This window comes from Eucyclogobius newberryi, unplaced genomic scaffold (genome assembly GCF_026437365.1).
Source record: "Eucyclogobius newberryi isolate DKJ021-1_F unplaced genomic scaffold, fEucNew1.0.hap1 SCAF_21, whole genome shotgun sequence".
NCBI classification, from domain to species: domain Eukaryota; kingdom Metazoa; phylum Chordata; class Actinopteri; order Gobiiformes; family Gobiidae; genus Eucyclogobius; species Eucyclogobius newberryi.
Window position 1 is genome coordinate 1,106,104 of NW_027315846.1, and position 23,663 is coordinate 1,129,766.

The 23,663-nt window shown below is 53.2% G+C and overlaps 1 protein-coding gene across 1 annotated transcript in view; it reads left to right on the forward strand.

Annotated features, from left to right (window-relative positions):
* The window catches only part of LOC140370929 (uncharacterized), a 216,487-nt gene that overhangs the window by 104,282 nt on the left and 88,542 nt on the right, over window positions 1–23,663 (forward strand). The window contains exons 40-54 of the mRNA XM_072458217.1: window positions 515–627; window positions 711–913; window positions 3,382–3,507; window positions 5,316–5,595; window positions 6,487–6,822; window positions 7,271–7,600; window positions 9,341–9,646; window positions 10,597–10,824; window positions 17,775–17,891; window positions 19,539–19,844; window positions 20,542–20,886; window positions 21,280–21,458; window positions 21,544–21,760; window positions 22,317–22,415; window positions 22,939–23,103. Coding sequence (XP_072314318.1) covers window positions 515–627; window positions 711–913; window positions 3,382–3,507; window positions 5,316–5,595; window positions 6,487–6,822; window positions 7,271–7,600; window positions 9,341–9,646; window positions 10,597–10,824; window positions 17,775–17,891; window positions 19,539–19,844; window positions 20,542–20,886; window positions 21,280–21,458; window positions 21,544–21,760; window positions 22,317–22,415; window positions 22,939–23,103 — 3,350 coding nt within the window. The remainder of the gene's footprint in view (window positions 1–514; window positions 628–710; window positions 914–3,381; window positions 3,508–5,315; window positions 5,596–6,486; window positions 6,823–7,270; window positions 7,601–9,340; window positions 9,647–10,596; window positions 10,825–17,774; window positions 17,892–19,538; window positions 19,845–20,541; window positions 20,887–21,279; window positions 21,459–21,543; window positions 21,761–22,316; window positions 22,416–22,938; window positions 23,104–23,663) is intronic.

Below are 23,663 nucleotides of genomic sequence, written 5' to 3' on the forward strand. Positions count from 1 at the left end.
TCTAGAACATGGTCCACCACATGGTCCACCACATGGTCCAGAACATGGTCCACCACATGGTCCAGAACATGGTCCACCACATGGTCCACCACATGGTCCAGAACATGGTCCACCACATGGTCCAGAACATGGTCCACCACATGGTCCACCACATGGTCCAGAACATGGTCCACCACATGGTCCAGAACATGGTCCACCACATGGTCCAGAACATGGTCCACCACATGGTCCACCACATGGTCCAGAACATGGTCCACCACATGGTCCAGAACATGGTCGACAACAGGAAGTAGCGTCTGCAAAGCGTCCAAATCACTTCACGTTAGAATATTCATCTTTATTAATAGTTTTGATTAGTTTATGTTTGTTCTACTTTTAGCTTTTGCATTGGAGATGAAAGACTCTAATATCATGGAAACGACTGTAGCTGAACACAACGTTCGAGTCAAACAAATGTTCTCGTTGTTGTTATTTTGCGGCTGAAACGTTTGACTGAAGCGTCTTGGTTTGGCAGACGAGCGACAGTCGTTCACGGCGTGGTTCCAGGATCAGCAGCTTTTGGTGAACGAGTGCTTCGAGAACCCGGAGAGCGCCGCCGACGTGGAGACCACCGTCCAGAGACTGACGGTGAGACACGCCTGTCCCCGCCCGCTGTCCCCCGTTTGCACTGCGCTTCATGTCTTCTGACCGCATCCGTCCCGTTTCTCCAGAGCTTCCTGAAGTCCACAGACCCGGAGCGGCGCCTGGTCCAGCTCCGGGACCAGCTGGACCAAGGACGGACGCAGATCCCGGAGCAGAACCTGGCGGAGATCTCGGCCTTCATCGGGGAGCAGCAGGAGGAGGTGGACACCTTCAGGACTCACTGTCAGAACAGGCTCCTGCAGATGGAGGAGCTGCTCCACCTGCTGCACACGTGAGTCCTCCTGAAGTGTCCTCCTGTGGTGTCCTCCTGTGGTGTCCTCCTGTGGTGTCCTCCTGTGGTGTCCTCCTGAAGTGTCCTCCTTAAGTGTCCTCCTGAAGTGTCCTCCTGTAGTGTCCTCCTGAAGTGTCCTCCTGAAGTGTCCTCCTGTGGTGTCCTCCTTAAGTGTCCTCCTGAAGTGTCCTCCTTAAGTGTCCTCCTGAAGTGTCCTCCTTATGTGTCCTCCTGAAGTGTCCTCCTGAAGTGTCCTCCTGTGATGTCCTCCTTAAGTGTCCTCCTGAAGTGTCCTCCTTAAGTGTCCTCCTGAAGTGTCCTCCTTATGTGTCCTCCTGAAGTGTCCTCCTGTGGTGTCCTCCTGTGGTGTCCTCATGAAGTGTCCTCCTTAAGTGTCCTGCTGAAGTGTCTTCCTGTGGTGTCCTCCTGAAGTGTCCTCCTGAAGTGTTCTCCTGAAATGTCCATCTGAAGTGTTCTCCTGAAGTGTCCTTCTAAAGTGTCTTCCTGAAGTGTCCTCCTGTTGTGTTCTCCTGAAGTGTCCTCCTTAAGTGTCCTTCTAAAGTGTCCTCCAGAAGTGTCCTCCTGAAGTGTTCTCCTGAAGTGTCCTCCTTAAGTGTCCTTCTAAAGTGTCCTCCTGAAGTGTCCTCCTGAAGTGTCCTCCTTAAGTGTTCTCCTTAAGTGTTCTCCTGAAGTGTCCTCCTTAAGTGTCCTTCTAAAGTGTCCTCCAGAAGTGTCCTCCTGAAGTGTTCTCCTGAAATGTCCTCCTGAAGTGTTCTCCTGAAGTGTCCTCCTTAAGTGTCCTTCTAAAGTGTCCTCCAGAAGTGTCCTCCTGAAGTGTCCTCCTGAAGTGTTCTCCTGAAGTGTCCTCCTTAAGTGTCCTTCTAAAGTGTCCTCCAGAAGTGTCCTCCTGAAGTGTTCTCCTGAAATGTCCACCTGAAGTGTTCTCCTGAAGTGTCCTTCTAAAGTGTCTTCCTGAAGTGTCCTCCTGTAGTGTTCTCCTGAAGTGTCCTCCTTAAGTGTCCTTCTAAAGTGTCCTCCAGAAGTGTCCTCCTGAAGTGTTCTCCTGAAGTGTCCTCCTTAAGTGTCCTTCTAAAGTGTCCTCCTGAAGTGTCCTCCTTAAGTGTCCTTCTAAAGTGTCCTTCTAAAGTGTCCTCCTGAAGTGTCCTCCTGAAGTGTCCTCCTTAAGTGTTCTCCTTAAGTGTTCTCCTGAAGTGTCCTCCTTAAGTGTCCTTCTAAAGTGTCCTCCAGAAGTGTCCTCCTGAAGTGTTCTCCTGAAATGTCCTCCTGAAGTGTTCTCCTGAAGTGTCCTCCTTAAGTGTCCTTCTAAAGTGTCCTCCAGAAGTGTCCTCCTGAAGTGTCCTCCTGAAGTGTTCTCCTGAAGTGTCCTCCTGAAGTGTCCTTCTAAAGTGTCCTCCAGAAGTGTCCTCCTGCAGTGTTCTCCTGAAATGTCCTCCTGAAGTGTTCTCCTGAAGTGTCCTCCTTAAGTGTCCTTCTAAAGTGTCCTTCTAAAGTGTCCTCCAGAAGTGTCCTCCTGAAGTGTCCTCCTGAAGTGTCCTCCTGAAGTGTCTTCCTGAAGTGTGTTCAGATATTCATGTCCAAGTCCCGTCTGATGACAAAACCAGCAAAAGAACGTATTTGAAACATCACAAAGAGGGCCGAGACGATACAAAGAGGGTTGGGACGACACAGAGAGGGCGGGATGACATAAAGAGGGCGGGGACGACACACAAAGAGGGCGGGAACGACACACAAAGAGGGCGGGGACGACACACAAAGAGGGCAGGGACGACACACAAAGAGGGCGGGGACGACACACAAAGAGGGCGGGGACGACACACAAAGAGGGCGGGGACGACACACAAAGAGGGCGGGGACGACACACAAAGCGGGCGGGGACGACACACAAAGAGGGCGGGGACGACACACAAAGAGGGCGGGGACGACACACAAAGAGGGCGGGGACGACACACAAAGAGGGCGGGGACGACACACAAAGCGGGCGGGGAGGACACACAAAGAGGGCGGGGACGATACACAAAGAGGGCGGGAACGACACACAAAGAGGGCGGGAACGTCACACAAAGAGGGCGGGAACGACACACAAAGAGGGCGGGAACGACACACAAAGAGGGCGGGAACGACACACAAAGAGGGCGGGGACAAAGACTATTCCAACAATTTTCAATGAGAATATTCCCAAATGAAGTGTGTTATTGATGATGATCTAATAATGTCTTTGTTATAAAAATGTCTTTTCTGGTGGTTTTCAGAGGACGACACGGTCCAGATAAAGATGAAAATGTCAATCGCACATTTGTCGATTAATGTTTGCAGCTCTAATCATTACAAGCACTAATTACACTAATCAGACTTTTGCTCCATAAGTTTATGTATTTTGTCTTTTATGTGAACACAATAACATGTTTTAATATGTTTATTTTGTATTTAATTGTATGTCTTTGCTGTAGTCTGCAGAAACAGCACAGCAGCTTCAGCGAGTGGCTCCAGGTGAAGGAGAAACTGAGCTCGGAGCCAGAACGACTCAAGAACCTCAAGAACCTCCAGAACCTGCTCAAGGAACTTCAAGACGCAAAGTGAGATGTTTTCCAGCTCCAATCGTCAAAGGACTCGAAATAAAGGAATTATAGAGGATTTTAGTCTCATTTCCTGGAGGCGTGGACAGTAGTTCTCCCACATGTCAATCATTCTCTGCGTGCTCCTGCACACCTGCAGCCTGGTTACCATAGCAGTACGTTGCCATGGCAGCACATGTGTGGTTGAGATGCCGGTGTGTGTTTAGAGAGTTCCTTCAGTTACAAACATGACACAGAGAAAGACTCAGAAGAGACGAGAGATGATAAGATCTGTGGTACTGACAGACAAACACATGTGTAGAGGCGGGGCTATAGAGGCGGGGCTGTAGAGGCGGGGCTGTAGAGGCGGGGCTGTAGAGGCGGGGCTGTAGAGGCGGGGCTGTAGAGGCAGGGCTGTAGTGGTGGGGCTGTAGAGACGGGGCTGTAGAGGCGGGGCTATAGAGGCGGGGCTGTAGAGGCGGGGCTGTAGAGGCGGGGCTGTAGAGGCGGGGCTGTAGAGGCGGGGCTGTAGAGGCGGGGCTGTAGAGGCGGGGCTGTAGAGGCGGGGCTGTAGAGGCGGCGCTGTAGAGGCGGGGCTGTAGAGGCGGCGCTGTAGAGGCGGGGCTGTAGAGGCGGGGCTGTAGAGGCGGGGCTGTAGAGGCGGCGCTGTAGAGGCGGGGCTGTAGAGGCGGGGCTGTAGAGGCGGGGCTGTAGAGGCGGCGCTGTAGAGGCGGGGCTGTAGAGGCGGGGCTGTAGAGGCGGCGCTGTAGAGGCGGGGCTGTAGAGGCGGCGCTGTAGAGGCGGGGCTGTAGAGGCGGGGCTGTAGAGGCGGCGCTGTAGAGGCGGGGCTGTAGAGGCGGGGCTGTAGAGGCGGGGCTGTAGAGGCGGCGCTGTAGAGGCGGGGCTGTAGAGGCGGGGCTGTAGAGGCGGGGCTGTAGAGGCGGGGCTGTAGAGGCGGGGCTGTAGAGGCGGGGCTGTAGAGGCGGCGCTGTAGAGGCGGGGCTGTAGAGGCGGCGCTGTAGAGGCGGGGCTGTAGAGGCGGGGCTGTAGAGGCGGGGCTGTAGAGGCGGCGCTGTAGAGGCGGGGCTGTAGAGGCGGGGCTGTAGAGGCGGGGCTGTTGAGGTTTGTTGGGAGGCGGCCTCTCGGAAACAACAGGACAGTGGGAAGCACATTTTAAGAAAGGGAGAGTCGCTTGAGTTCTCAACTCGGCGATAAATCCTTTATTATTCCTTTAAGTCACGTTTTCACTTCACAAAATGCAGCTGGAGTCGTGTTTAGCGTCAGTCACTTTGTTTGTTTCATGAATCCCGCTCATGCTTTTCCGAGCTTCACAAAAACACTCGGTTTCAAATTTCCCAGATTTGTGTCTTTGGCAAAGGCACAGATCACCATTTTGAAGTCCATAAATCATCACAGACTCGTTCTGAGCATTTATGTGTGAGATTAAAAGCAGCGATAATTCATATTAAACTTTTATTTGTATTTTAAATTTTCAAATTTTGACTTTATTTGGTGTGTTTAAACCTGTTGTTCATATAAATGATAGTTTTACACCGATCGAGCAGGTATTTGTGGAGAAAACGTTGAAAAATCTGTAGAAAATGACAGGAAGTGACATCACACCAGGGACAGGAAGTGACATGACACCAGGAACAGGAAGTGACATGACACCAGGGACAGGAAGTGACATCACACCAGGGACAGGAAGTGACATGACACCAGGAACATGAAGTGACATCACACCAGGGACACTCATTCCAGTCCAAGTTTATGCCGAATTTACATAAAAGAAACTCTCTAAACGTGAACTTTGCTTTTTGTCTGCCCAGCTCTCGAGTCTCGGCGCTGTCCGAGCTCTCGGCCTCCGTGCGTGGTCAGGGAGTGCGCGGCGACGGTCTCCTGAAGGACACGGACCACCTGCTCCACAGGTTCCGAGACCTGGAGGCCCGAGTCCAGGGACGAGTCCGGGCCCGGGACCAGGCGCAGGAGACGCTGGGCCGCTTCGAGGCCGACGCCCGAGAGACCCGGAAGTGGATCGGAGAGCTGCTGCGGCCAATCGGCTCCGGGCGAACGGAGGGCGGGGCCGAGGAGATGAAACGCGGGGCCGAGGTGAGAACGGAGGGCGGGGCCGAGGAGATGAAACGAGGGGCCGAGGTGAGAACGGAGGGTGGGGCCGAGGAGATGAGACGAGGGGCCGAGGTGAGAACGGAGGTCGGGGCCGAGGAGATGAAACGAGGGGCCGAGGTGAGAACGGAGGGCAGAGGGCGGGGCCGAGGAGATGAAACGAGGGGCCGAGGTGAGAACGGAGGGCGGGGCCGAGGAGATGAAACGAGGGGCCGAGGTGAGAACGGAGGGCAGAGGGCGGGGCCGAGGAGATGAAACGAGGGACCGAGGTGAGAACGGAGGGCGGGGCCGAGGAGATGAAACGAGGGGCCGAGGTGAGAACGGAGGGCAGAGGGCGGGGCCGAGGAGATGAAACGAGGGACCGAGGTGAGAACGGAGGGCGGGGCCGAGGAGATGAAACGAGGGGCCGAGGTGAGAACGGAGGGCAGAGGGCGGGGCCGAGGAGATGAAACGAGGGGCCGAGGTGAGAACGGAGGGCTGCACTTCATTTTTTATTTTTTAAACTTTATTTTAAGTCCCTGAATCAATTTTTTGTGTGAAATTGGCCTCAGCATTAAGTAATTGTCAAAAACCCAACAATCGCTCAAACCAGTGAGTGTCGGTCGAAAAGTGTGACATCGTAGAACTGAACGAGTGTCACTCAGAGTCTCGGAGCAACAAGATACAGGGATGTGGGCGGGGATAGGGGGGTAGGAGGGGCTAGGAGCGCCGGAGCCTCAGGGGGCAGGACAAAACATGATCAACTCAAACATGCGCAGACCGTCCTGAAGTCTAAAGCTGAAGGAGACTCTAAACTGATCTGTTCTCTTCTCTGTAGACCGTCCTGAAGTCTAAAGCTGAAGGAGACTCTAAACTGATCTGTTCTCTTCTCTGTAGACCGTCCTGAAGTCTAAAGCTGAAGGAGACTCCAAACTGGAGGATCTGAGGCTCCAACTCCAGACCCTTTTGGACCAGGATCTCGAGCAGGACCAGCGACTCGAGGTCCAGCGGTGGATGAGCGAGATCAAGGAGTCCTGGAGATCTGCCCTGGACCAGGCCCGCGAGGCCCTGGCCAGCGCCGAGACCCGGGTCCAGACCCGGGCCCAGCTGGACCGGGACCTGGGCGAGCTCAGGGACCAGACCGACTCCGTCCAGAGCTGGATCTCGGAGCAGGAGGACCAGCTGCAGGGTCTGAGGCTCCTGCCGGCGCAGGAGAAGCTCCAAGTGGCTCAGGTGAGGCTCAGTCATGGTCCTGGACACGACACGAGGCGATAGATTGTGAGTCATGTGATCATAACCCGATGATGCCTTTGTTTGATTTTATGGCCTGATTTGAAACTTAAAGACACTGAACACAAACCACCTTCAATAGTTCTGCTTCTGTTTCATTTTCCTGGCTGAACTTTGTGGTTTGCTTGTCGTTTTCGAGGGTTTTCAACTTCTATCCACTATTTATGAAGTTCATATTTAATAAACACATGAATTCATATGGACATTTTATTAACAAAGCAAATTCCAAATTTCATGGACCGAGCACTGAATCTGGCTGACTTTATGTTCTAGACCCTTCATTCTCCTGCTGTATCTTCTCTATCTTCTTACTTTCATGCTTCCTTGCTTCCTTCTTTCCTTGCTTCCTTGTTTCCTTTCCTCCACGCTTCCCCGTCCGCTCTCTCTTTAGTCCTGTCTGAACTCCAAACCTAAAGGAGACGCGATGGTCCACGATCTGAAGCGTCTCTGCAAAAATCTCTGCCAAAACCAGACGTTGGGCGCGTCCCAGAGACGTTCCGTGGAAGCGGCGGCGAGCGAGACGGACGAGCAGTGGACCGCCGTTTACCGAGCGGCAGAAAAGGCCCTGGACGCCGCGCGGAGCGAGGCGGCGTTGCAGAGCGACTACGAGGCCTTCACGGAGCGCTGGGAGAACATGCAGCGCTGGATCCGAGAGCAGAAGCAGAAGGTCGCGTCCGTCACCAGCCTGAGGACGTTTGAGGAGCGACTGCAGCTCGCTCAGGTGAAGGAACCTGTGACTGAGCATGTGCAGAGGAGGGAAGACCTGAGCATGTGCAGAGGAGGGAAGACCTGAGCATGTGCAGAGGAGGGAAGACCTGAGCATGTGCAGAGGAGGGAAGACCTGAGCATGTGCAGAGGAGGGAAGACCTGACAGAGCATGTGCAGAGGAGGGAAGACCTGACTGAGCATGTGCAAAGGAGAAGAGAAGCCCTAACTGAGCATGTGCAAAGAATAAGCCCTAAGTGAGCATGTGCAGAGGAGGGAAGACCTGACTGAGCATGTGCAGAGGAGGGAAGACCTGACTGAGCATGTGCAGAGGAGGGAAGACCTGACTGAGCATGTGCAGAGGAGGGAAGACCTGACTGAGCATGTGCAAAGGAGAAGAGAAGCCCTAACTGAGCATGTGCAAAGAAGAAGCCCTAAGTGAGCATGTGCAGAGGAGGGAAGACCTGACTGAGCATGTGCAGAGGAGGGAAGACCTGACTGAGCATGTGCAGAGGAGGGAAGACCTGACTGAGCATGTGCAGAGGAGGGAAGACCTGACTGAGCATGTGTAGAGGAGGGAAGACCTGACAGAGCATGTGCAGAGGAGAGAAGACCTGACTGAGCATGTGCAGAGGAGAGAAGACCTGACTGAGCATGTGCAGAGGAGAGAAGACCTGACTGAGCATGTGCAGAGGAGAGAAGACCTGACTGAGCATGTGCAGAGGAGGGAAGACCTGACTGAGCATGTGCAGAGGAGAAGAGAAGCCCTAACTGAGCATGTGCAAAGAAGAAGCCCTAACTGAGCATGTGCAGAGGTGGGAAGACCTGACTGAGCATGTGCAGAGGAGGGAAGACCTGACTGAGCATGTGCAGAGGAGAGAAGACCTGACTGAGCATGTGCAGAGGAGGGAAGACCTGACTGAGCATGTGCAGAGAAGAGAAGACCTGACTGAGCATGTGCAAAGGAGAAGAGAAGCCCTAACTGAGCATGTGCAGAGGAGGGAAGACCTGACTGAGCATGTGCAGAGGAGGGAAGACCTGACTGAGCATGTGCAGAGGAGAGAAGACCTGACTGAGCATGTGCAGAGGAGAGAAGACCTGACTGAGCATATGCAGAGGAGAGAACACCTGACTGAGCATGTGCAGAGGAGGGAAGACCTGACTGAGCATGTGCAGAGGAGAAGAGAAGCCCTAACTGAGCATGTGCAAAGAAGAAGCCCTAACTGAGCATGTGCAGAGGTGGGAAGACCTGACTGAGCATGTGCAGAGGAGGGAAGACCTGACTGAGCATGTGCAGAGGAGGGAAGACCTGACTGAGCATGTGCAGAGGAGGGAAGACCTGACTGAGCATGTGCAGAGGAGGGAAGACCTGACTGAGCATGTGCAGAGGAGGGAAGACCTGACAGAGCATGTGCAGAGGAGGGAAGACCTGACTGAGCATGTGCAGAGGAGAGAAGACCTGACTGAGCATGTGCAGAGGAGAGAACACCTGACTGAGCATGTGCAGAGGAGGGAAGACCTGACTGAGCATGTGCAGAGGAGAGAAGACCTGACCGAGCATGTGCAGAGGAGAGAAGCTCTAACTGAGCATGTGCAGAGGAGAAGTGACTATTTTTCTGTCCGTCTGTTTTCTTCGTGACGTTTCAGTGTGTTGTCATATATTAATTATATATGTATTTATTTACTCATATATATTTGTACTATATTTTTGTCTTTTGTTTGTTCTTCGGGTCATTCCGTGCGTATTTGTCTCCAGGCCGTTCTGAACTCCAGACCCGAGGGCGACTCGAGGCTGCTCCAGCTGAGCGCTCAGGCCCAGAGTCTGGTCCAGAGCCCGGACCTGGACCTGAGCAGGCGGGCGGAGCTGGAGCGGATGGTTCCGGACGCCGAGCAGCAGTGGAACACGGCGCTGCAGACGGCTGCGCAGGCGGAGCTCAGGAGTCTCTCCGACGACTTCGACGAGCAGAGCCGCAGCGCTCAGAGCTGGATCCGAGAGAAGCAACAGCAGCTGCAGAGTGTTGGAGCGAGCACGCCGGCCGAGCAGAGGATCCACGCCGCGCAGGTAGAACCATGAGAACCATAAGAACCACGCCGCACAGGTAGAACCATGAGAACCACACCGCTCAGGTAGAACCATGAGAACCACACCGCTCAGGTAGAACCATGAGAACCACACCGCGCAGGTAGAACCATGAGAACCATAAGAACCACGCCGCACAGGTAGAACCATGAGAACCACACCGCGCAGGTAGAACCATGAGAACCATAAGAACCTTGAGAACCATAAGAACCACCCCGCACAGGTAGAACCATGAGAACCATAAGAACCATCCTGCACAAGTAGAACCATGAGAACCACGCCCCACAGGTAGAACTATGAGAACCACACCGCACAGGTAGAACCATAAGAACCATGCAGCGCAGGTAGAACCATGAGAACCACGCCACTCAGGTAGAACCATAAGAACCACGCCGCTCAGGTAGAGCCATGAGAACCATAAGAACCACGCCACGCAGGTAGAACCACAAGAACCATAAGAACCACACCGCGCAGGTAGAACCATTAGAACCATGCCACTCAGGTAGAACCACAAGAACCATAAGAACCATAAGAACCATGCCGCGCAGGTAGAACCACAAGAACCACACCGCACTGTTAGAACTATAAGAACCACGTCTGGTTCCGGTTCTGGAGCTGGTCCTTGTGCTGTTTCTGGCACTCGAATTGGTTTTGGTTCTGTGCTGGTGCCGGAACTGGTTCTGAAGTAGGTGTTAGTTCTGGTTCTGGTTCTGGAGCTGGACCAGAAATGAGAACCTGATGTAATATTTGTAATACATTATATTCGGCACGTTTCAAGTCAATAAAAGCAGAAGTATTAGAGGTTCACAACATTAGAATAAGTGTCTCGTCTGTGTTAAAGTCTCTCAAAATCACCTGTGAAAATGACACAAACATCTGGTGCTGTCCAGACTTCACATATCGAAACTCGACACCTCCTTCTCTCTTCTCAGGAGGTGCTGAGCTCCAAACCCGACGGCGACTGTAAAGTGAACAACCTGAGGAGACGAGGCCAGACTCTGAACGACCTCAGAGACCTGAGCGAGGGCCGGAGGCGACAGCTGCAGCAGACGGTCAAGGACGCCGAGGAGCAGTGGAGGAACGTGCTCCAGAGCGCCAAGCAGCTCCAGAGCGCCGCCGAGGAGCAAGTGCAGGAGGAGGAGGAGAGCCGGAGGGGACAGGTGAGACGAGAGACGAGGAGGTGTAAGACTGAGGAGAGCAGGAGGAGGAGGAGAGCAGGAGGAGACAGGTGAGACGAGGAGGTGTAAGACTGAGGAGAGCAGGAGGAGGAGGAGAGCAGGAGGAGACAGGTGAGACGAGAGACGAGGAGGTGTAAGACTGAGGAGAGCAGGAGGAGACAGGTGAGACGAGGAGGTGTAAGACTGAGCGCTCTTCACGCCAAACATTCAATCAGCCAAACAAAAGATGATCGATATCGTTTGACTCGCCGACTGATCAAAAACATACTTGAGGCGTCGATTTCTGAAACGATCATCTGCTGAAGGAGCTTCTCTGGATGGAGGAGCTTCTCTGGATGGAGGAGCTTCTCTGGAGTGAAGGAGCTTCTCTGGATGGAGGAGCTTCTCTGGAGTGTAAGGGCTTCTCTGGAGTGTAGGAGCTTCTCTGGAGTGAAGGAGCTTCTCTGGATGGAGGAGCTTCTCTGGAGTGAAGGAGCTTCTCTGGATGGAGGAGCTTCTCTGGAGTGAAGGAGCTTCTCTGGATGGAGGAGCTTCTCTGGAGTGTAAGGGCTTCTCTGGAGTGTAGGAGCTTCTCTGGAGTGAAGGAGCTTCTCTGGATGGAGGAGCTTCTCTGGAGTGAAGGAGCTTCTCTGGATGGAGGAGCTTCTCTGGAGTGTAGAGGCTTCTCTGGAGTGTAGGAGCTTCTCTAGATGGAGGAGCTTCTCTGGAGTGAAGGAGCTTCTCTGCAATGAAGGAGCTTCTCTGGATGGAGGAGCTTCTCTGGATGGAGGAGCTTCTCTGGAGTGTAGGAGCTTCTCTGAATGGAGGAGCTTCTCTGGAGTGGAGGAGCTTCTCTGGAGTGTAGGAGCTTCTCTGGATGGAGGAGCTTCTCTGGAGTGAAGGAGCTTCTCTGGATGGAGGAGCTTCTCTGGAGTGTAAGGGCTTCTCTGGCGTGTAGGAGCTTCTCTGGATGGAGGAGCTTCTCTGGCGTGTAGGAGCTTCTCTGGAGTGGAGGAGCTTCTCTGGAGTGAAGGAGCTTCTCTGGAGTGTAAGGGCTTCTCTGGATGGAGGAGCTTCTCTGGAGTGTAGGAGCTTCTCTGGATGGAGGAGCTTCTCTGGAGTGAAGGAGCTGCTCTGGAATGAAGGAGCTTCTCTGGATGGAGGAGCTTCTCTGGATGGAGGAGCTTCTCTGGAGTGTAGGAGCTTCTCTGAATGGAGGAGCTTCTCTGGAGTGGAGGAGCTTCTCTGGAGTGTAGGAGCTTCTCTGGATGGAGGAGCTTCTCTGGAGTGTAGAGGCTTCTCTGGAGTGGAGGAGCTTCTCTGGAGTGAAGGAGCTTCTCTGGAGTGTAAGGGCTTCTCTGGATGGAGGAGCTTCTCTGGAGTGTAGGAGCTTCTCTGGATGGAGGAGCTTCTCTGGAGTGTAGAGGCTTCTCTGGAGTGGAGGAGCTTCTCTGGAGTGAAGGAGCTTCTCTGGAGTGTAGGAGCTTCTCTGGATGGAGGAGCTTCTCTGGAGTGGAGGAGCTTATCTGGAGTGTAGGAGCTTCTCTGGATGGAGGAGCTTCTCTGGAGTGTAGAGGCTACTCTGGAGTGGAGGAGCTTCTCTGGAGTGAAGGAGCTTCTCTGGAGTGTAAGGGCTTCTCTGGATGGAGGAGCTTCTCTGGAGTGGAGGAGCTTCTCTGGAGTGAAGGAGCTTCTCTGGAGTGTAAGGGCTTCTCTGGATGGAGGAGCTTCTCTGGAGTGAAGGAGCTTCTCAGGAGTGTAAGGGCTTCTCTGGATGGAGGAGCTTCTCTGGAGTGGAGGAGCTTCTCTGGAGTGAAGGAGCTTCTCTGGAGTGTAGGAGCTTCTCTGGATGGAGGAGCTTCTCTGGAGTGGAGGAGCTTCTCTGGAGTGTAGGAGCTTCTCTGGATGGAGGAGCTTCTCTGGAGTGTAGAGGCTTCTCTGGAGTGGAGGAGCTTCTCTGGAGTGAAGGAGCTTCTCTGGAGTGTAAGGGCTTCTCTGGATGGAGGAGCTTCTCTGGAGTGGAGGAGCTTCTCTGGAGTGAAGGAGCTTCTCTGGAGCGAAGGAGCTTCTCTGGAGTGTAAGGGCTTCTCTGGATGGAGGAGCTTCTCTGGAGTGAAGGAGCTTCTCAGGAGTGTAAGGGCTTCTCTGGATGGAGGAGCTTCTCTGGAGTGGAGGAGCTTCTCTGGAGTCAAGGAGCTTCTCTTAAGTGAAGGAGCCTCTCTGGAGTGTAAGGGCTTCTCTGGATGGAGGAGCTTCTCTGGAGTGTAGGAGCTTCTCTGGATGGAGGAGCTTCTCTGGAGTGAAGGAGCTGCTCTGGAATGAAGGAGCTTCTCTGGATGGAGGAGCTTCTCTGGAGTATAGGAGCTTCTCTGAATGGAGGAGCTTCTCTGGAGTGGAGGAGCTTCTCTGGAGTGTAGGAGCTTCTCTGGATGGAGGAGCTTCTCTGGAGTGTAGAGGCTTCTCTGGAGTGGAGGAGCTTCTCTGGAGTGAAGGAGCTTCTCTGGAGTGTAAGGGCTTCTCTGGATGGAGGAGCTTCTCTGGAGTGTAGGAGCTTCTCTGGATGGAGGAGCTTCTCTGGAGTGTAGAGGCTTCTCTGGAGTGGAGGAGCTTCTCTGGATGGAGGAGCTTCTCTGGAGTGGAGGAGCTTCTCTGGAGTGTAGGAGCTTCTCTGGATGGAGGAGCTTCTCTGGAGTGTAGAGGCTTCTCTGGAGTGCAGGAGCTTCTCTGGATGGAGGAGCTTCTCTGGATGGAGGAGCTTCTCTGGTGTGAAGGAGCTTCTCTGGATTGAAGGAGCTTCTCTGGATGGAGGAGCTTCTCTGGATGGAGGAGCTTCTCTGGATGGAGGAGCTTCTCTGGATGGAGGAGCTTCTCTGGAGTGTAGGAGCTTCTCTGGATGGAGGAGCTTCTCTGGAGTGAAGGAGCTTCTCTGGATTGAAGGAGCTTCTCTGGATGGAGGAGCTTCTCTGGATGGAGGAGCTTCTCTGGATGGAGGAGCTTCTCTGGAGTGTAGGAGCTTCTCTGGATGGAGGAGCTTCTCTGGAGTGAAGGAGCTTCTCTGGATGGAGGAGCTTCTCTGGATGGAGGAGCTTCTCTGGAGTGTAGGAGCTTCTCTGGATGGAGGAGCTTCTCTGGAGTGTAGGAGCTTCTCTGGATGGAGGAGCTTCTCTGGAGTGAAGGAGCTTCTCTGGATTGAAGGAGCTTCTCTGGATGAAGGACCTTCTCTGGATGGAGGAGCTTCTCTGGATGGAGGAGCTTCTCTGGAGTGTAGAGGGTTCTCTGGATGGAGGAGCTTCTCTCGATTGAAGGAGCTTCTCTGGATGGAGGAGCTTCTCTGGATGGAGGAGCTTCTCTGGAGTGCAGGAGCTTCTCTGGATGGAGGAGCTTCTCTGGAGTGAAGGAGCTTCTCTGGATTTAAGGAGCTTCTCTGGATGGAGGAGCTTCTCTGGATGGAGGAGCTTCTCTGGATGGAGGAGCTTCTCTGGAGTGTAGGAGCTTCTCTGGATGGAGGAGCTTCTCTGGAGTGAAGGAGCTTCTCTGGATTAAAGGAGCTTCTCTGGATGGAGGAGCTTCTCTGGATGGAGGAGCTTCTCTGGAGTGTAGGAGCTTCTCTGGAGTGTAGGAGCTTCTCTGGATGGAGGAGCTTCTCTGGAGTGAAGGAGCTTCTCTGGATTGAAGGAGCTTCTCTGGATGGAGGAGCTTCTCTAGAGTGTAGGAGCTTCTCTGGATGGAGGAGCTTCTCTGGAGTGAAGGAGCTTCTCTGGATGGAGGAGCTTCTCTGGATGGAGGAGCTTCTCTGGAGTGTAGGAGCTTCTCTGGATTGAAGGAGCTTCTCTGGATGGAGGAGCTTCTCTGGAGTGTAGGAGCTTCTCTGGATGGAGGAGCTTCTCTGGAGTGAAGGAGCTTCTCTGGATTGAAGGAGCTTCTCTGGATGAAGGAGCTTCTCTGGATGGAGGAGCTTCTCTGGAGTGTAGAGGCTTCTCTGGATGAAGGAGCTTCTCTGGATGGAGGAGCTTCTCTGGATGGAGGAGCTTCTCTGGAGTGCAGGAGCTTCTCTGGATGGAGGAGCTTCTCTGGAGTGAAGGAGCTTCTCTGGATTTAAGGAGCTTCTCTGGATGGAGGAGCTTCTCTGGATGAAGGAGCTTCTCTGGATGGAGGAGCTTCTCTGGTGTGAAGGAGCTTCTCTGGATTGAAGGAGCTTCTCTGGATGGAGGAGCTTCTCTGGATGGAGGAGCTTCTCTGGATGGAGGAGCTTCTCTGGATGGAGGAGCTTCTCTGGAGTGTAGGAGCTTCTCTGGATGGAGGAGCTTCTCTGGAGTGAAGGAGCTTCTCTGGATTGAAGGAGCTTCTCTGGATGGAGGAGCTTCTCTGGATGGAGGAGCTTCTCTGGATGGAGGAGCTTCTCTGGAGTGTAGAGGCTTCTCTGGAGTGCAGGAGCTTCTCTGGATGGAGGAGCTTCTCTGGATGGAGGAGCTTCTCTGGTGTGAAGGAGCTTCTCTGGATTGAAGGAGCTTCTCTGGATGGAGGAGCTTCTCTGGATGGAGGAGCTTCTCTGGATGGAGGAGCTTCTCTGGAGTGTAGGAGCTTCTCTGGATGGAGGAGCTTCTCTGGAGTGAAGGAGCTTCTCTGGATTGAAGGAGCTTCTCTGGATGGAGGAGCTTCTCTGGATGGAGGAGCTTCTCTGGATGGAGGAGCTTCTCTGGAGTGTAGGAGCTTCTCTGGATGGAGGAGCTTCTCTGGAGTGAAGGAGCTTCTCTGGATGGAGGAGCTTCTCTGGATGGAGGAGCTTCTCTGGATGGAGGAGCTTCTCTGGAGTGTAGGAGCTTCTCTGGATGGAGGAGCTTCTCTGGAGTGTAGGAGCTTCTCTGGATGGAGGAGCTTCTCTGGAGTGAAGGAGCTTCTCTGGATTGAAGGAGCTTCTCTGGATGAAGGAGCTTCTCTGGATGGAGGAGCTTCTCTGGATGGAGGAGCTTCTCTGGAGTGTAGAGGGTTCTCTGGATGGAGGAGCTTCTCTCGATTGAAGGAGCTTCTCTGGATTGAGGAGCTTCTCTGGATGGAGGAGCTTCTCTGGAGTACAGGAGCTTCTCTGGATGGAGGAGCTTCTCTGGAGTGAAGGAGCTTCTCTGGATTTAAGGAGCTTCTCTGGATGGAGGAGCTTCTCTGGATGGAGGAGCTTCTCTGGATGGAGGAGCTTCTCTGGATGGAGGAGCTTCTCTGGAGTGTAGGAGCTTCTCTGGATGGAGGAGCTTCTCTGGAGTGAAGGAGCTTCTCTGGATTAAAGGAGCTTCTCTGGATGGAGGAGCTTCTCTGGATGGAGGAGCTTCTCTGGAGTGTAGGAGCTTCTCTGGAGTGTAGGAGCTTCTCTGGATGTAGGAGCTTCTCTGGATGGAGGAGCTTCTCTGGAGTGAAGGAGCTTCTCTGGATTGAAGGAGCTTCTCTGGATGGAGGAGCTTCTCTAGAGTGTAGGAGCTTCTCTGGATGGAGGAGCTTCTCTGGAGTGAAGGAGCTTCTCTGGATGGAGGAGCTTCTCTGGATGGAGGAGCTTCTCTGGAGTGTAGGAGCTTCTCTGGATTGAAGGAGCTTCTCTGGATGGAGGAGCTTCTCTGGAGTGTAGGAGCTTCTCTGGATGGAGGAGCTTCTCTGGAGTGAAGGAGCTTCTCTGGATTGAAGGAGCTTCTCTGGATGAAGGAGCTTCTCTGGATGGAGGAGCTTCTCTGGAGTGTAGAGGCTTCTCTGGATGAAGGAGCTTCTCTGGATGGAGGAGCTTCTCTGGATGGAGGAGCTTCTCTGGAGTGCAGGAGCTTCTCTGGATGGAGGAGCTTCTCTGGAGTGAAGGAGCTTCTCTGGATTTAAGGAGCTTCTCTGGATGGAGGAGCTTCTCTGGATGAAGGAGCTTCTCTGGATGGAGGAGCTTCTCTGGATGGAGGAGCTTCTCTGGAGTGTAGGAGCTTCTCTGGATGGAGGAGCTTCTCTGGTGTGAAGGAGCTTCTCTGGATTGAAGGAGCTTCTCTGGATGGAGGAGCTTCTCTGGATGAAGGAGCTTCTCTGGATGGAGGAGCTTCTCTGGATGGAGGAGCTTCTCTGGATGGAGGAGCTTTTCTGGAGTGTAGGAGCTTCTCTGGATGGAGGAGCTTCTCTGGAGTGAAGGCGCTTCTCTGGATTGAAGGAGCTTCTCTGGATGGAGGAGCTTCTCTGGATGGAGGAGCTTCTCTGGAGTGTAGGAGCTTCTCTGGATGGAGGAGCTTCTCTGGAGTGAAGGAGCTTCTCTGGATGGAGGAGCTTCTCTGGATGGAGGAGCTTCTCTGGATGGAGGAGCTTCTCTGGAGTGTAGGAGCTTCTCTGGATGGAGGAGCTTCTCTGGAGTGTAGGAGCTTCTCTGGATGGAGAAGCTTCTCTGGAGTGAAGGAGCTTCTCTGGATGGAGGAGCTTCTCTGGATGGAGGAGCTTCTCTGGAGTGTAGGAGCTTCTCTGGATGGAGGAGCTTCTCTGGAGTGTAGGAGCTTCTCTGGATGGAGGAGCTTCTCTGGAGTGTAGGAGCTTCTCTGGATGGAGGAGCTTCTCTGGATTGAAGGATCTTCTCTGGATGGAGGAGCTTCTCTGGATGGAGGAGCTTCTCTGGATGGAGGAGCTTCTCTGGAGTGTAGGAGCTTCTCTGGATGGAGGAGCTTCTCTGGATTGAAGGATCTTCTCTGGATGGAGGAGCTTCTCTGGATGGAGGAGCTTCTCTGGATGGAGGAGCTTCTCTGGATTGAAGGATCTTCTCTGGATGGAGGAGCTTCTCTGGATGGAGGAGCTTCTCTGGATGGAGGAGCTTCTCTGGATTGAAGGATCTTCTCTGGATCCAGAGAAGCTCCTCCATCCAGAGAAGCTTCTCTGGATGGAGGAGCTTCTCTGGAGTGGGTGAAGGTCAGACAGAAGGTTCTCGCTGGTTCATGTTGCGTGTCATGTTTCTGCAGCTGGAGGAGTTTGACCGACACAAAGAGGAAACTCGTTTGTGGCTCAGAAATCTTCAGCAGCGTCTGGACTCAATGAAGGAGCAGGACACGGCAGAAGACGGACGGCACACGGCTCAGGTGACCGAGCTGCACACGTTTCACCCGCTTCACACGCTTCACCCGCTTCACCCGCTTCACACGCTTCACACTCTTCACCCGCTTCACACTCTTCACACTCTTCACACGCTTCACACGCTTCACCCGCTTCACACTCTTCACACTCTTCACACGCTTCACCCGCTTCACACTCTTCACACTCTTCACACTCTTCACACGCTTCACCCGCTTCACACTCTTCACACTCTTCACACTCTTCACACTCTTCACACTCTTCACACGCTTCACCCGCTTCACACTCTTCACCCGCTTCACACTCTTCACACTCTTCACACTCTTCACACGCTTCACCCGCTTCACACTCTTCACACTCTTCACACGCTTCACCCGCTTCACACTCTTCACACTCTTCACACTCTTCACACTCTTCACACTCTTCACACTCTTCACACGCTTCACCCGCTTCACACGCTTCACACGCTTCACCCGCTTCACACTCTTCACACTCTTCACACGCTTCACACTCTTCACCCACTTCACCCACTTCACCCGCTTCACACGCTTCACACGCTTCACCCGCTTCACACTCTTCACACTCTTCACACGCTTCACACGCTTCACCCGCTTCACACTCTTCACCCGCTTCACACTCTTCACACTCTTCACACGCTTCACCCGCTTCACACTCTTCACCCGCTTCACACTCTTCACCCGCTTCACACTCTTCACACTCTTCACACTCTTCACACTCTTCACACGCTTCACCCGCTTCACACTCTTTACACTCTTCACACGCTTCACCCGCTTCACACGCTTCACACGCTTCACCCGCTTCACACTCTTCACACTCTTCACACGCTTCACACGCTTCACACGCTTCACACGCTTCACCCGCTTCACACTCTTCACACTCTTCACACTCTTCACACTCTTCACACTCTTCACACGCTTCACCCGCTTCACACGCTTCACACGCTTCACCCGCTTCACACTCTTCACACTCTTCACACGCTTCACACGCTTCACACGCTTCACCCGCTTCACACTCTTCACACTCTTCACACGCTTCACACGCTTCACACTCTTCACACTCTTCACACGCTTCACACTCTTCACCCACTTCACACGCTTCACACTCTTCACCCGCTTCACACTCTTCACACTCTTCACACGCTTCACACTCTTCACCCGCTTCACACTCTTCACACGCTTCACACGCTTCACCCGCTTCACACTCTTCACACTCTTCACACGCTTCACACGCTTCACCCGCTTCACACTCTTCACACTCTTCACCCGCTTCACACTCTTCACCCGCTTCACACTCTTCACACTCTTCACACGCTTCACCCGCTTCACACTCTTCACCCGCTTCACACTCTTCACCCGCTTCACACTCTTCACACTCTTCACACGCTTCACACTCTTCACACTCTTCACACGCTTCACACGCTTCACACTCTTCACACTCTTCACACGCTTCACACTCTTCACACTCTTCACACGCTTCACACGCTTCACACTCTTCACACTCTTCACACGCTTCACCCGCTTCACACGCTTCACACTGTTCACACGCTTCACACGCTTCACCCGCTTCACCCGCTTCACTCTGGAAGCTGCTGCTCGTACATAATCCTCATGCTCGTCGCTCCCTTGGCGTTCCAGAGCGTCCTGAGCGCCAAAGCAGAGGGCGACTCCAAGCTGCAGGAGCTGCGGAGGCGGAGCCAGTGTCTGCGCGCGCGCTCGGACGCTCGCCGGACGCCCGAGGCCCTGGAGGCGCGGTGGTCTGAGCTGCTCCGGGACGCCAGGCTCATCCTGGTTCAGTCGGAGCGCCAGTGCTCCCTGGAGAGCCTGCTGAAGGAGTACGACGCCGCCAGGGACAAGACGGGCGCCTGGATCCGCGACAGGGACGAGAAGGTCAAAGGTCTGGACGTGGAGGCGGAGCCGGAGCGGACCATCGGCGCCGCACAGGTCAGTCGCGTCTGCACAGTTGACTCTCTCACGCCGGGAAACGTGTGATCAGAATGTCGACTATATCTTACTTTAATTCTTATTTTATTCAACTTTATTTAACCAGGAAAGAACCCATTTTTAATCTTACAAATGTATAAACATAAAAACAAACACATGGAACGAGAAGACGACCAGAAAGAAAAGACTTCAACCAAAACAAGCAGAAATCCACCAAAAAGAGACCAAAAAAAGAGAAATCATGACAAACAGAACCCAAAGAAAACGTGACATTTTGTGTCCATCGTTTATTTTCAAATGAAGTCTGAACTTAGTCTGTCCAGTCCCTGATGATCGTCGGTGTAATTTATGTCATTTCTTTGTGACGGCCTTTTTCGCCGCTGCCCAGAGTTCGTCCTTAATTTCAGTCCAAAACTTGTGAAAAAGGTGATTGTGTTTTTCCTCCTGCCGCCACAGCCTCTCCAACAGTCTGTTCCTCCCTGTGAGTCATGGGCTCATGAAGAAACCTGATATATTCATCCAACAAAACTCTCTCCAAACACCAAAGCGGACGAAATAGAATGAACCTTTTTGTATTTTCATCAACAACAAACTTTATTAACCTTTATTTCCTTTAAAAAACATTTAAATGTGGAATAGAACTGACCGTTCGACCCATCGTTAGCGTTAGCGTTCTGAAGCCGTGTGTTCGCCTCAGATGATCCTGAGCTCCAAAGCCGAAGGCGACGCCCAGCTGTCCGACCTGAGGAGACAAACCCAGGCCCTGCTGGACCGCGACGACGTGAACGAGGACACGAGGCGCCGGGCGGGCGGGGCCCTGACGGACGCCGAGTACCAGTGGAGAGAGGCGCTGCGGCGGGCCGAGGAGGCGCTGAGCAGGGCCGAGGTCCGGTACGCGCTGCGCCGGGAGACGGACGCCTTCGGGGCCCAGGCCGCCGGCGCCCGAGCCTGGGTGGACGACCTGCGGCGGCGTCTGCAGGGGACGGTCGCCGGGGCGACGGGGACGCGGGCGGAGCTGGAGGAGGGACTCGACGCCGCTCAGGTGAAGGAAGTTTTGTCTGTTCTGGTTTTAATCTATGACATCAAGGCAAGTTTATTTGTTGAGCACATTTCATACACAAGGCAATTCAACCTTCAAATCACAAAGACATGACAGACCACATACATAGCATTCCAGACACTCTTTCCCATATTTATTTGACATTGCAGCATGACAGGCGTCTCCGGGATGGACTTTTAGATTGATTCTTTCCCATATCAGCGCGCTATCTGCAAAACCACCTCATTTAAGACATTTGAGACATGGTTCAAAGCTTTAAAAAGCCGGTTTCTGTCTCATTTAAGCTGAGAAATCCAGTTCCTGACGACTTCTATCAATTATTTTCTGCTCTTTTGGTTTATTGTGAGGATGTTTGAGTTGGTTTCTCCTCCTCAGACGGTGTTGAGCGGCAGAGCGAACGGCGACGCTCAGATGACGGAGCTGAAGAGACGAGCGGAAAGTCTGAGCGCAAACCCGGACCTGGACGAGGACCAGAGACTCGAGGTCCAGAGCAGAGCGAGCGAGACGGAGGAGACGTGGAGGAAGACGCTCCGGACGGCCGAGGACAACCAGAGGTGAGTAACGCCGTCAGCAGACCCCCAGACCACACCCCCTTTCACCTGCTCATCTGACCGTCCAAACCGTCTCGTGTGGGTCCAGTTCTCTGCAGGGACTTCTGGAGCGTCTGGTCTCCTGCCAGTCCCGGCGTTCCCTGCTCGAGTCCCGCCTCACGGAGCTGCAGACCGGGACCTCGGGCCTCCCGCGGCTCTTCCCCTGGCCGGGCCTCGGAGAGCGGAGGCAGGCGGCGGACCAGGCCAGGACCATGATCGACGAGACCACCGCTCTGGCGCCGCAGCTCGCCGACGCCCGCCAACAGGTCGAGACGGAAGCCCATATCTAAACTAGCACCTAGACCTAGAAGAGAGTGACAGGAAGTGTGTGCGTTCTGACCCCTCCGGCAGTGTTCAAACAGCTTAGTACTGGTGTAAACGCTCAGTCGCATTCACTTTAACGAGGCGGCACGATAAAAACGTGAATTTGGACGTTTGTAGAGTTAATTGTGCAATTTCCAGCCCCTTTTTCTAAAGTTCACTGCTCTATTTTTGGTGAGATTCATCCAGCGTGACATTAGACTAGAAGACATGTTTATCGCCGATGCTAATTTCAGCGCTAACTGCTAAATCATTAATTAAACCTGGTTAAATTCTTCTGCATGTGGTTGTGTTTTCTACCTCTGCCCCGGCGTTACTCCCGTGTGGCGTTATGGTCGTAACTCGCCAAAACGGCCCTGGTTTTTCATAATTTGTGATGTTCGAAGGCTAACGCTAACCAATGCTAACGCTCCCATTGAAAACCCGTTGGCGCTGCTGCCGTGCGGAGCCGTGCCAGGGCCGCGCTCTCTGTTCTCACACTCTTGACGGAACTCTTTCCAGGATGCGGAGCTTGCGGCGCTGACCCGGGACCCGAGCTCGACCCGCACCAACTGGGCGGAGCTGGAGCAGAGCGTCCCAGAGCTGCTGCGGCGGCTCACGGTGAGTTCGGACGCAGCTAAAGCCACAATAAGATTAAGTCTGTCCAGTGTCGCCAAGGAGACGGATGAGTGACAGCACCAGGCCACGGCACAGAGAGGTGGTCCCGCTCAGACACGTAAAAACACCAGAAGGTTTTAGGTTTGATCTCTTTTCGGCTGTTGCTGTTCTTCGTTCGACATAATTACATCAGAAAATTAGGAAAAAAATAGAGAAGAACATTGTAAAGTACGACAAGCAGTTTGATTGATGAAATTGTGTTTAGTTTCAAGAGCTTTTTCGTTTTATGAAGAGTTAAAGTTTAGATTCCGTTCATAAACTCATCTCTAACTGAGTTGTTTTGGATATAAATTATAGTTACTTACATTTATTGGCAGAAGTATTTCACCAAAGACTGAATTTTGCTGAGTTTTTGTGACAGAAACACCTTTGAATAATGTAAGACGTGAATTACAAACTGCTTCAATGCATCGTAACAACATCGTGGCCGTTCAGACGAGCTGATGAATCGACGTTTGTCCTGCAGGAGGCGCTGGCGTTCCTGGAGGAGGGCGTCCTGGCCGAGCGGCAGTGCAATCAGCTGATGGAGCAGCACGAGGCGGCCCAGGACTGGCTCCGGGAGCAGGTCAAAGCTCTGGGGCCGGCCCCCGGGGACGAACGGGGCCTCCGCGGCGCCGTCAACACGATCAAGGTAACGGCGACGGCATCCTTACGGGAACAGCACACAAACTGTTTAAAAGACTCATATTATTGACTGTTAGCCCTGTGCTAACCTCGATCCCTGTTTAGCTTCTTTCACTTCCTGTTCACGAGCTCGTCTTCCTTCTCTGAGCCGCACTAAAACGCTCAGTTTCAAATGTCCCATGTTTCGTCTGAGCTGTTTTAACTCTATGACTCATCACAGACTCGTTCTGAGCGTTTCTGACTCACCATGTCGGGGCAAGCTAGCTTTTGTGTACTTTCCCCCGTGTAATTTCCCTCTGCTGTCAGTCAATGTTGCGCTAACACAAATCCTGATGAGGGAACGCCTGACAGAGAAAGTCATGTGTGGCTTTTTAACACATTTAAAGGAGAATTAAGTCATTGTGGGGAAAGAGCGCCCCCTGCTGCTCGCTTGTGACACATGGTTCTTTCTTATATAAGTCAGTGGAATCACAAAAACTTACAAAAAAATGTACATTGCCAAGTCTGTAAAAAAAGGGCCAGGGTTTCTCAGGAGAGTTTGTCTTCAGGTCGGCAAATGTTACTGGG